Source organism: Sus scrofa, chromosome 4, assembly GCF_054392235.1.
Source record: "Sus scrofa isolate SSC_HxYL_T2T_F1_AM1 chromosome 4, Sscrofa_HxYL_maternal_Yorkshire_Landrace_v2.0, whole genome shotgun sequence".
In the NCBI taxonomy this organism is placed as follows: domain Eukaryota; kingdom Metazoa; phylum Chordata; class Mammalia; order Artiodactyla; family Suidae; genus Sus; species Sus scrofa.
The window spans coordinates 104,412,195-104,424,824 of record NC_139386.1 but is presented as its reverse complement, the minus strand read 5'-3'; the positions used below and the strand labels follow the sequence as shown (position 1 = coordinate 104,424,824).

Sequence of the window (12,630 nt, the reverse complement as noted above, 5' to 3'; positions counted from 1 at the left end):
CACTGGGGCTTGATAAAATAGAAAAGTACAAAGTTTTTTCTCCCCTTCTGATTAATGATATTACAGATGTAGGATGGGCTCATTTGGCATCTGAGAGACAGCAAGGAACTCAGAAGGGTGGTTTGCTTTCTGGATGGACCCAAAGAAATGTTTCAGGGGCCTCGTCTTGGGGTCAGAGTGTCAGGAAGTGCAGTGGGGTAGGGTTGGGGGAGGGCTGTAACATGAAAGTTCTGGGCACTGGGGCCAGGACGATCAATTCCGATAGCCCCCTCGAGCAGTATCAGAATCACCAGGAGGGCTTGTTAAGATGGTTTGTTGGTCTCCAATCCCAGAGTTCCTGATTCAGTGGGTCTAGGGTAGAGTTAGAGAGTTTGCATCCCAGGTGATGCTACAGGTTGGAAGAATCTCAGTTTAAGACCCACTGAGGAGTTTAAGACCCACTGAGAAGTTCCTGTTGTGGCTCAGCCATAAAGAGCCTGATTAGCATCGATGAGGATGCATGTTCAATCCCTGGCCTCACTCAGTGAGTTAAGGATCCAGCATTGTGATGAGCCTGGGTATAGGTGGCAGACGTGGCTCAGATCCACTGTGGCTGTGGCTGTGGTATAGGCCAGCAGCTGTAGCTCTGATTCAACCCCTAGCCTGGAACTTTCATGTGCCTCATGTGCGGCCCTAAAAAGCAAAAAAAAGGGGGGGGGTCCCCACTGACCTAGAGCATCAGTGATTGCCCCCACCCCAGTGAAGTTAAGGCTGCAGCAGCCTCTCTCCCTGCTCCTCCTCTGGGATGTTGTCTCTGCAACCATGTCCCAGGCACCTAGAATGCCAGGACAATCCCTAGTCTCACCCCCAGCCAGTCAGCAGCCACTTTCAGTGGCCCGGGCTCCTCCCACCAAGGTGATGGGGTGGCTGAGGAGAACCCAAGACCTAGCAGGGAAAGGGGAAGCTGCAGGGGGCAGGTTGAGGGTCTGGCCCAGCCCTGGCCTGGGTCCTGCCTTCTGTGTATGCTCAGCACAAGGACGGGAAATGTGTCCCCCTTCTGCCTAAGCAGATTGGGAAAGATAACTTTGTTAGCAGGAGAAGCCTGGGCCGAGGGGTCGTGCTCTATAGAATTGGCACAATCTGCTCTCATGCATGAGCTGCTCAGTTCAATAGAGAGCCCGGCCTCGTCCTGACAACTCATCTGTGCGGGAAATCCTCTCCCCAATGAAAGTGCCCCCTGTTCCACCCTCCATCCCACCCCTTGCCCCTCAGGGCACAAGAGCCCTTGAACCCCAGCCAAAGGGCTGTGATGAAGAAGGATCTGTCTCACAGCCAAGTTGGCCAGGGAGGAAGGACAGAGAGAGGCATGGCTCCCCCCCGCCAACACCCTCCCCCAGCCTGCTCCAGGTGGTGCAAAGAGAAAAAAAGCAAGTATTGATCCCTGTGCATGTGAAGCAGGGACCCTTGACCTCTTTGCAGTCGTATCCAAACCTTCTTCCTGATGGTGGTAACAGCAATTGCTATTTACCAAGTGCTTGCCCAGTGCTGAATACCAGACTCGCTTTTACACACGTTGCTTTTTACTACTCTTTGCCATAGACACTGGTTCCCATTTTTTTCACAAGAAAAAAACAGAGGCAAAGACGAAGAAAGTCACTGATACAAGGACAGGCAGCTGGTTAGTGGTGACGCTGAGATAGTTTCATTCCAAAGCCTGGCCTCCCAGCCTTGCTGTTCAGTTTCCTACTAGCTGAAGACCCCGGCCCTAAGACCAGATCTGGGGGCTGGGAGCTGAGAGACCCTACGGTCCCCCGCTCCTTAAGCAGAAGTCCATGCGCTAGACATCCCATCAGGATCTGTGCCTTCTCCATCTCTGTGTTCCCAGCACAGGGCCAGGCACACACTGACAGCTGAGCAAAAAGCGTGTGGTGGAGAGGAAGGGGGTCCTGGGGGGGGGGGGGGGGCTCCCATGCTGGATTTTGAAAGACATGTGGGTGAACAAGCCATACATGGATAAACAATCAGAAGACAGAAATTACATTTCCTAACAGTTTCTGTCCTCGCCCCTCTTGTGTTTCAGCCCCTCTGGCCTCTTGCTGCTGCTGAGAGCCTTCGTCCTCCATCCTCACAGATGCATCCCTCACCTTCTTTAAAGTCTGCTCAAACCTCCCCCCTCACTGAGATCTGCATCCACACCACCTCCCCTCCATTGGCTCTCCCAGCCCCCCACCCCTCTGCATTATTGTATTTAACGAGCATTATCTGCCTCCCCCACAAATATTAGATCTGCCATGGCAGGGATCTCTGTCTTATTTACCGGTGTGTCCTAAACACCGTACAGGGTGGGAGCTTAACAAATACTTGTTGAATCGATCTCCGAACATTGTCTACTAAGTCAGAACCAGGCCCAAAACACTCAGGGAAGTGACCCAGTTCACCCACAAGCCCTGATCATGGGCTTTTCAGAACCTCGTTCCCCTTTCACACCTTAGCCGCGAGGAGAGAGAGATTTGAGTCCCCTAATTCCAGTCACTAGGACTGACTGAGGATGGCTGCTCAGGCCCCATGTAAGTGCCTGCCCTTCTACTCATGCCAGGGCTACCTGCTTCTCCCTAAAGAACCCTGCTCCGCACATGAGTCTATGCCCTGCACATGAAGACCCTGGAGCCTGGGAAATGCCTGGGCCTCAGAGCCACACCACACCATCAGAGTGCCGTTTCCATCCCAAGCCTTGGCGTCCTCATCTGTAAAATGAGGGGATTGGAGCCAATGATCTCTTCTGGTCTTTCTCAGTTCTAACACCCCCTAGGAAGAGGGGAGTGTATGACCTGGGCCAGGGCACACTTAGAAACAAGCCAATCCATGACCCTGGGGCACAAGACACAGCCACACTCAGAGCAAGAGGAGACACAGCAAACATGACCAGCATGTGAGCAGGGATTTACTGCATGGGTTAGATCAGTAGCCACCTCCACTATAAAAACTCCTGCTTTACAAGAGAGAAAGGCAGCTGTTGTCATCTCTACTTCACAGATGAGAACCTTGAGACTCAAGAGGCTAAGCAAACTGCCCACAAACAGGAAGAAAAGGAGCCACATCCAAAGTCAGGCCTACAGCCAACTACAAATTTTTGTACACACATAACTGCTTCACTGTTTCCAAAATGAACCTTGGTAAAAGTACACCACCATTAAAGTATGCAAAATATCAATAATCTAGTCTATATGATTACAGAATATAAAATTGGAACTTGCATTTGAATGTGGTTATGTCTCATGTTCTAGGGATTTCTTTACATCCAATAAAACAATCAGGCCATCATGAGAAGACCTCCCTCTGAAAGACCTGAGAAACTAACTCTGGTTCCTGGCAGGGCCCACAACCCATCTCTAAGCAACAGCTCCAATGAGTCTCTCTCCCCATCTCTTCCAAAATACTCCTCAAGAGGTACAGGATGAAGTATTTATATTTTCAGGGACTTTGCAGCTGACAACAAAAATAATTCAATCAATTGGGCACTCTTAGTAGAAAGTCTTCTAAGACAACAGAATAAATAAGCAAAGAAAGTGCTAAATTAGAAAGCTAGGTACATCCAACCTGAGAGACTACTTGGTTCAGAGCCATTTGGTTTTTCCTGACACAAGCACATGCTCCACTCTTGTCTCTCACACAGTGAGGTCAGGAGATGGGGCCGCTTCACCCCATCAGCCAAGTTAGGCTGGGAAGTCCTGGATGAGAGAAGTTCATTTGGAAGGTTCTGAAATGTCTCAGAGAAAGTGCAAGCTTCAGGAGTCAACATTTACTGAATATTCTCAAACAAAAGAATGACTGGGTTTCTATCCCTCTCTCTCTGACTTCTTGCCTTATTGATTTTGGGAACAACCCTGACCTGCTGTTTTTAACGGAGGACTTCCCTAGAGGGCATTGTCTCAGTCAGGACGGACCCTCAAACTTGGAAGCTGGAAAGAAATCAGAATTCCAGAGTTAATAAGACTGTGAGTTAGTGCACTTTTTTGTTTTGTTTTGTTTTGTTTTGGTTGTCTTTTTGTCCTTTTTAGGGCCTCACCCACGGCATATGGAGGTTCCCAGGCTAGGGGTCAAATCGGAGCTGTAGCCGCCGGCCTACACCACAGCCACAGCAACACGGGATCTGAGCCGCGTCTGTGACCTACACCACAGCTCACGGCAACGCCAGATCCTTAGCCCACTAAGCAAGGCCAGGGATCAAACCTGCAACCTCATGGTACTTAGTCGGATTCGGGTTAACCACTGAGCCACAACAGGAACTCCTAGTGCACATTTTAATAAAAATGGGATTCGAGACTCACAACATTGGTACCATCCTTCTTCAAACTGTCACCATCAAAATGCAATCTGCCCAGGACACAGAAAGGGCAGGAACTAAGGGGTGTGGCTGAGGCAAGAGCCCTTTTTGTCCTGGTTTACTCTTAAAGCTGCCTTCAATTTAGTAATTGTACACTGTAGATCTCCTAAAACAATCCCATTTTCAACTATTTGGGTTCCATTGTTTCCATGAATAAGCTTGTAGAAAAAAAAAATGCTCCAATTTTTGGTTCAGAACATGTGGTTAAAACACCATATTCTGTATGAGGGCAATAGACAGTCCTGGACAGTGGAAAAGAACTGGCTCAGAGAGGCAGAGAAGAGGCCCTGAGGCCCTCCCCGCTACCTTCCCAAGCAGCATGCCCCTTGAGGCCATACTGGGGTTTCATCCAAGAGCCTCCTGTTGAGCAAAAGCATCCCACCCCCATTTCACAGGTGGAGACACTAAGGTCTAAAACTGTCATTGACATTGAATAATTCCTTGATTCTGCAGCTTCTCCAAAACCTCTGTACTTACAAGTGAAACAAAGTGGGAACTGTCATTACCTTGACAAGTGGTGCCAGAACTCTTTGGAGTAATAAGACTTTTTCTCAAAGAGGGAGATGGCCCTGCTGAAAGATATGAGATGCAAGAACAACCACCAATGGAAGATGAAATATCTTCCCTTAAAGGGGCCAACAAACCTCTTTCTGGGGTGACTTTGGCCCAGTTTGAAATGCACACAGGAGACCTCTGACTGTCCCTACATCCCTAAGATTCTCTCAGCTGATGAGAAGGCAGAGGGAACAGACCCCAGGGCTCCTGTCCTCTGGACAGAGGCCAAGAATTTCCTGTTGGAAAAGGCTGGTCTGCTGCTAAAAGAAACTTTTGGAGGCCTCAGAAGCCCCATCTAAGCTTTCCCACATCAGCTTTTCCCCACCCTCCTCCCCTCCGTGCCCAAAGCTCTCCCATTCTCTCTCCCCTATTGTTTTCCAAACATCCCTCCCTTCATAAAAGCTGTCTGGCTGGGAGCTTAAAATATTGCTGGACAGTAAAACCTACCCATCAGGGCCAATCCAGTCATATCTGCTCAGTCGTGCAGCACAGTAGGGGCGGGGTAGAGAAGTGGGAGGTGGGCTTTTAGGTGCCAAAGGAAAGAGGCTAAAGTTGCCATTTACTGCTGAGCACCAGGAGAGGAAGAGAGCACATATTTCTCCGGGGGACCCTACTCCTATTGGCAAGTTTTCCCTGGGTGATATCAGTATGCAGTCTTCCCCACCCCCTCCCACCCCCACCCCTCTTTTCTTTCCCAGCCTAAACTAAGGGCCACATCTGGGGTTCTCCCAAAGGAAAAGGGTTGCCACGAAGGTTTGACCTTGGGTTGGGATGGCTGGACTCAAGAGTCCAACTCGGAAAACCTTCTTGGAATTGGCCTGAGGTGGCAGAGGTTAGGAAGGGAAAGAAATGTCAGAACAGGGGTGACAGGGATGGGGTGATGGCAGAGACATCCACATTCTAACTACAACTTGACTTTTTAAGGCCTTTCATTTTTTTAGAATGAATTAACATGCCCCCCGGGACTCCTGAGGGACCTAAACCATGTATGTGAGGTTTCTGCAAAATTTCTGTCGTTTTTACCCAAACTCTGCAATAGGAGTAAAAGCAATCATTGTCGGCGCTGTGGGTGTAGGAGAGGCCTCGCGCTCTGCATTTTCGATGTTGGAGCATTTAGTGGGGCACAGGAACGGGTCTGGTTCAGGACTGTTAAACTCTTGCTGGGAGCAAGTTCTGCTGTCCCTACGAGAGCTGGTGGTTAAAGACGGTTTAATGGAGGCACATTTACACCCCCTTACCAACCACGGTGGTAAGTGGCCGCTAATCTTTTTTGCTGAACTCGTTAACACGGATGTGTTGGTCTGCGTCTTCAAAGCCAGGAGAAGGCTGTGCTATTCCGGAATCACCCTGGGCTTGAAGCCGAAGTCCAGGGCTCACATCCTGGCTCTGCCCTCCCTCTTGAGTTCCCTTGGGAGACTTATCCTCCAAGTCCGTCTCCCATTCTGGTAATGGGGGCTGATAGCGCCTCACTCCCCGGTTCTCAAATATCCATCTGGTAGACCTGTCAGGTCTGGTCCGAGATAGCAGCCTGTGACAAAAAAAAAAAAAAAAAAAAAAAAAAAAAGTGACCATGATGTAGGAAACACTGTAGTAAATTTTTCACCAGGTTAAATGTGTTTAATTTACAGGCTTGTCTTTTATTCTGAAACTATGTCAGTCTAGTTTTGTGCTATTAAAAAGAGGAATCCCTTTTATAAAATGATAGTGAAAACACACTGTAGTCCGTAGTGATTTAATAAGTTTCTTAGGTTTATGTCCTTGCTTGGCAAAATAAGGAGTTGGTGGCCCTATGTTGGATACTTTATTTATTTATTTATTTATTTATTTATTTTGTCTCTTGCCTTTTTAGGGCCACACCTTCGGCATATGGAGGTTCCCAGGCTAGGGGTCTAATCAGAGCTGTAGCTACCTGCCTACGCCAGGGCCACAGCAACGCCAGATGCGAGCCATGTCTGTGACCTACACTACAGCTCACAGCAACACTGGATCCTTAACCCACAGAGCGAGTCCAGGGATCGAACCGGCAACCTCATGATTACTAGTCAGGTTCATTAACCACTGAGCCACGACAGGAACTCCTTTTTTATTTATTTATTATTATTATTTTTAATTTTGTTGTTGTTATTAGTCTCTGAAATCCAAGTCTGAGAGCCACTGGCCTAGTTCACAAGTTGTTATGAGGACTGAAATAAGATATGCTCAAATGTATTTCTTATGAATATATAAGGGCTACCCAGAGAGAAGGTATTATTTTAATCATCCCCTAAAAGCATAATCCTCCAGTGGGTGTTCTGGTGGATGCCCTGGGGTATAGACTTGAGATTCATCGGTTGATTTTCCACCTGTAACAGATTTTCACAAGCAAATTAAAAGAGATGCTTCTTTGAAGAGAAAAGAAAACCTTTGGTTTAGATTTCTCCCTGCTCCAGTGGAACAGTTTATCCAGATATACTCTGCTCTGACTTCCTTTAATTATAATTTTCATTTTTAAAGCAACTCAAGCCAGTTTTCCTTAGCACCTCTAAAGCTTTTCTCCTTAACAGCATAGTTGGCCTGTTTCAGTAGAATGGAATCGGAAAGAGTTTGTCCTAAGTTATAGTTGCTCTTCTTCCATTATTACAAGAAACTTTGTAATTAGAAATTTTTAAAAAAGAAATGAAAGAAAACCATTCACACAATCCTAGCATTGCGGGGGTGGGGGGTCAGGAGTCTTCGTGTGTCATGAACACGTCACGTCACTCATATGTCAAGAATCATTAGCCTTCTAGTTTATTTATATATATATGTATATAATATATATGTTATATATAGTACATATGTGTGTGTGTATATATATATATATATATATATATTTTTTTTTTTCTTTTTAGGGCTGTACCCATGGCATACAGAAGTTTCCAGGCTAAGGGTCGAATCAGAGCTACAGCTGCTGGCCCACAACACAGCCACAGCAACTCGGGATCCAAGCTGTGTCTGAGAACTACACCACAGCTCTCGGCAACAACAGATCAGGGATCCAACCTGCATCCTCATGGATCCTAGTCAAGTTCGTTAACCGCTGAGCCATGAAGAGAACTCCCTAGTTTATATTTTTGATTTGATACCAAACAAGACCTCAGAATAGCTACTTTGGGATCAACTTGCTATCCTCTTTTGGTATTTACCCTTTCTTGGCAAGTTTTCAGTCTCCAGCACTAGCTGCAGTAAAGAGGACTGGTGTTCCCTATGCCATACATTGTACTGGTATTACACACCTGGAAACTGAGAATTTCAGATTGCAGGTGATTCTCATTGGTCCCATCCATAGGTGTCTATGGAGCTCCCACTCTGTGAAGAGCTTTGTTCTGGGTCATGATGGCTCTTAGAGGATGAAGGCAAAATGGTCCCTGTCCTTCAAGAGCTTCTGAGAGAGCTTGTGCTCACCACACACATTCATACCCTACGTGAGTGAAATACACACAAAATTCCAAAGGAACTAACATGGCACAAGTAATACCCTAAACTGAGTCGCTATATCAGTGGGGGTAAGACATGGGCAGCACTCAATTCAGAGCACCTTAAAGCCAGACTTGATCTCCTAGGAGTAACTTAACACAAATTTTTGTTTCGACATGAATTTTAGATTAAACAATTTGATTTTAAAAACCTTGGATTTTCCCAGCTCTGCCTCCAATGGGATTTATCCTTGGGCTGCTTTCCAGATTGTGATGTTTCCCACCATTTTCCAGAAGGTGATGGGAATGGTTGCCAGTCTAGGGCAAATGCTAGGTTTAACTGCAGTTTGAGGAGTATTAAAGGCAGAAGAATAACTAGATACATGTGACTGGGATTCTGAACTGCTGGGTTTGAGCAGAGGACCCTCTCGCCCTCTCAGTTCCCCATTCCTAAAGGGAGCTCTTCCCAATGCTGGAGCCATGACCGGAGACATCAGAGTTGTTCGCACCTTCCCAGGAGAGAAGCTGCTGTCAGAAGCCCTACCTCACTGGGATTTTCTGGGGCTCAGGCTCTGCTCTTCAATAAGAAACAGCTAAAAGCATAGGTTGGGCATTGCTCATGCCTGCCATCAGTATCTGCCACCAAGTACTTTCTGGCCAAGCTCCAAACCACAAGTTGGAAAGGAGCTTCCTGATGTCATTGTGTTTATCCTCTCCTGAAAATGAAAATCCCACCTAATTTAAGATACCACTTTTTGTCACTCATTCAAGTGTTTAGCAAATATCACTGTCATTTAATGTAGTGGGCATATTCCTCTGGCCCCATGGATTTCTAATCCTATCAGGTGGGGCATGGCTGGAAGGGGCCCTGACCGGCATCACTAAAATAGGCCCTTGCCCTGGTCTGAGGGCACTGATGAGCACAACTGGAGAGATGTTTAAGCTGGGGGAACATCTGTGGAGCAGAGGTTTTGGTCATAGTCTTTCAGAGATTACCAGCTTGCACCACAGGTTTGCACTGGACAAATGACCCAGTTTGCACATATCACCCCTGTCAGTTCAATCCTATGTCCATTAGTCATTGCTGTTGCTAGAGGCATGATATACTATCATGTTTAATGGTATTTTTTTTCCCACGAACCAAACTTTAGTTCTATTAAAATAGCCACATGTTATAGACCCTAAAACCTTTTCATTCTGTGGGACACTAAAACTGTCTTAGTGGACTTTCCTCACCCTGTAACGTGATTTCTTCCCAAAGCACTCCTCCCCCCCATTCTTGGATTTAAAAGACACATAGGCTTTAATTTGTAAAGCTTTAAGAAAGGTTTCCAGATTTCAACCTCGAGAAGAGAAAACATAAATTCAGAGTACAGGAGTCACAGAATTGTATAGGTCCAATCGCAGGCAATGTATCTCAATGACGTAGTGGAAAGAATCCAGGCTTTGGGACCAGGCAGACAGAACTGCTGCTCTTTAGCTGTCTGATCTTAGACAGCTTATTTAACCTCTCTGAGCCTCTGTTTCCTCATGAGGTGGAATCAAATTAATTAAACACTTATCAAGCGCTCATTATGTGCTGAGCTCTATGACAAGCATTGACTCTATAAACAGTAAATAAAACAGGTGTGGTCCAGACTCTCATGAAGAGTACAGTCTAGCAGGTTCACACTGAATGAGGAAATAATGTAATGTCAAAAGCCTGTCACAAAATAAATATTCAAAAAATGTTTCCTTCCACTTCCCTTCCAACATGCAATCATTATATATCCCAACACAGTCAAAAGTAAGGTGGCTGGAGTTCCCGTCCTGGCGCAGTGGTTAACGAATCCGACTAGGAACCATGAGGTTGCGGGTTCGGTCCCTGCCCTTGCTCAGCGGGTTAACGATCCGGCGTTGCCGTGAGCTGTGGTGTAGGTTGCAGACGCGGCTCTGATCCCGCGTTGCTGTGGCTCGGCCGTAGGCCGGTGGCTACAGCTCCGATTCAACCCCTAGCCTGGGAACCTCCATATGCCGCGGGAGCGGCCCAAGAAATAGCAATAACAACAACAACAACAACAAAAAGACAAACGACAAAAAAAAAAAAAAAAAGTAAGGTGGCTACAGACAATTTTGCATGCCTAAGAATTGGGGCGGGGGGGGGGGCGGCCTGCAGACACCAAAGGGTTAGATTATTTCCTCAGCATTATGCTTCCTGAACCTCAGTTCAGCTTGTGGTCTTGATTTAAATCCATGTAACCACGGGTTTCTATTTATGATCAACAATGAATCCTTACTTGGGCTGGGGTTCAAGGCTTATACAGATATTGCCTCATTTATCCTTTCACACTGTTTATAAAATGATCATAAATTTATTTATGCTTTGAATAAATGATTCCTAAATTCAATGAATAAACCCAGATGAGGAGGTCAGTGGAAGCAAATTCTCTTCTGCCTCTTTCGTGCCCTAGAACTCGTCTGCACAGAGGAAGCACTCTATAGATCTGTTTACACCACGACTGTGGCAGCCACTCAGTTAGGAGAGGTATCCTGAGAGTTTGCGAAGAGAGGCTGACTCAGGATCGCACTGTGGCCGCTCACTTTTGCCTTCTCCTTCCCCCAGCTGGGTGAGAGATGGGCGACTGGAGTTTCCTGGGGAACATCTTGGAGGAAGTGAACGAGCACTCCACGGTCATCGGCCGAGTGTGGCTCACAGTGCTCTTCATCTTCCGCATCCTCATCCTTGGCACGGCCGCGGAGTTCGTGTGGGGGGACGAGCAGTCCGACTTCGTGTGCAACACCCAGCAGCCCGGTTGCGAGAACGTCTGCTACGACGAGGCCTTCCCCATCTCCCACATCCGCCTCTGGGTCCTGCAGATCATCTTCGTCTCCACTCCGTCGCTGGTGTACGTGGGGCACGCGGTGCACCACGTCCGCATGGAGGAGAAGCGCAAGGAGCGCGAGGCAGAGGAGCTGGGCCAGCAGGGCGACGGCGGCGAGAGGGCGCCCCTCGCGGCCGACCAGGGCAGCAACAAGAAGAGCGGCGGCAGCGGCAAAGGCGCCAAGAAGTTCCGGCTGGAGGGGACCCTGCTGAGGACCTACATCTGCCACATCATCTTCAAGACCCTCTTTGAGGTGGGCTTCGTCGTGGGCCACTACTTCCTGTACGGTTTCCGGATCCTGCCTCTCTATCGCTGCAGCCGCTGGCCCTGCCCCAACGTGGTGGACTGCTTCGTGTCACGGCCCACGGAGAAAACCATCTTCATCCTGTTCATGCTGTCTGTGGCCTCGGTGTCCCTCTTCCTCAACATTCTGGAGATGAGTCACCTGGGCCTGAAGAGAATCCGGTCGGCCTTGAAGAAGCCCGCGGAGCAGCCACTGGGGGAGGTTCCCGAGAAATCCCTCCACTCCATCGCGGTCTCCTCCATCCAGAAGGCCAAGGGCTACCAGCTCCTGGAAGAAGAGAAAATCGTGTCCCACTATTTCCCTTTGACTGAGGTCGGGATAGTGGAGACCAGCCCACTTTCTGCCAAGCCCTTCAGTCAGTTCGAGGAGAAGATGGGCACAGGACCCCTCGGGGACCTGTCCAGGGCCTACCAAGAGACCCTGCCTTCCTACGCTCAGGTGGGAGCTCAGGAGGGAGCTCAGGAGGGGGAGGGGGAGGAGCAGCCGGTGGAGGAGGGGGCAGAACCAGAGGTGGGAGAGAAGAGGCAGGAGGAGGAAAGAGTGAGCACGGAAGGGCAGGAGGTGGTGGCTGTGCTGGAGGCCGAGAAAGCGGAGACCCCCGAGGTGGGGGAGGAGGAGGTTGAGCCAGAAGAGCTGCAGCCCGAGGAGATAACAAAGCAAGAGGTGCCGGCTGAGAAGGCGCCTTCGCTGTGTCCTGAGCTGCCGGGGGATGACTCCAGACCCCTGAGCAGGCTGAGCAAAGCCAGCAGCCGGGCCAGGTCAGATGATCTAACCGTATGAAGCGGTGCCCGAGAAAGAAAGAGAAGAAAACACCCGAGCTAACAAAGGGCAAGATGAAACCTAAAGATGCCAACATGATTCGAATCATCTATCCCCACCCCCCTCACTCCCACTCCGGTTGGACGGGCACTGCAGTAGAAAGCACATGCTGTACAGCCAGGAAACTGCCTTTCTCCTGCATAAAGGCTACCCAGATAAACCCATTGTCCCATCAAAGCCTCCAGTCTCATGACTGCCGTGACCCTCTACACCAACAGCTGTGGGGAATTCTGCTTTCATGCCCATTTCTCTATAGAAATCTTCCAATCAGAATTGTGGTTGCCTCATAGCTTT

General features: G+C 48.4%; 1 protein-coding gene across 1 annotated transcript; it reads left to right on the top strand.

Moving 5' to 3' along the window:
- The first annotated feature begins 10,492 nt into the window (after positions 1-10,492).
- On the top strand, positions 10,493-12,395 carry GJA8 (gap junction protein alpha 8). The gene has a single exon (XM_021089950.2). The coding sequence runs from the start codon at positions 10,966-10,968 to the stop codon at positions 12,295-12,297; it is 1,332 nt and encodes a 443-aa protein (XP_020945609.1). The 5' UTR covers positions 10,493-10,965; the 3' UTR covers positions 12,298-12,395.
- Positions 12,396-12,630: the final 235 nt, after the last annotated feature.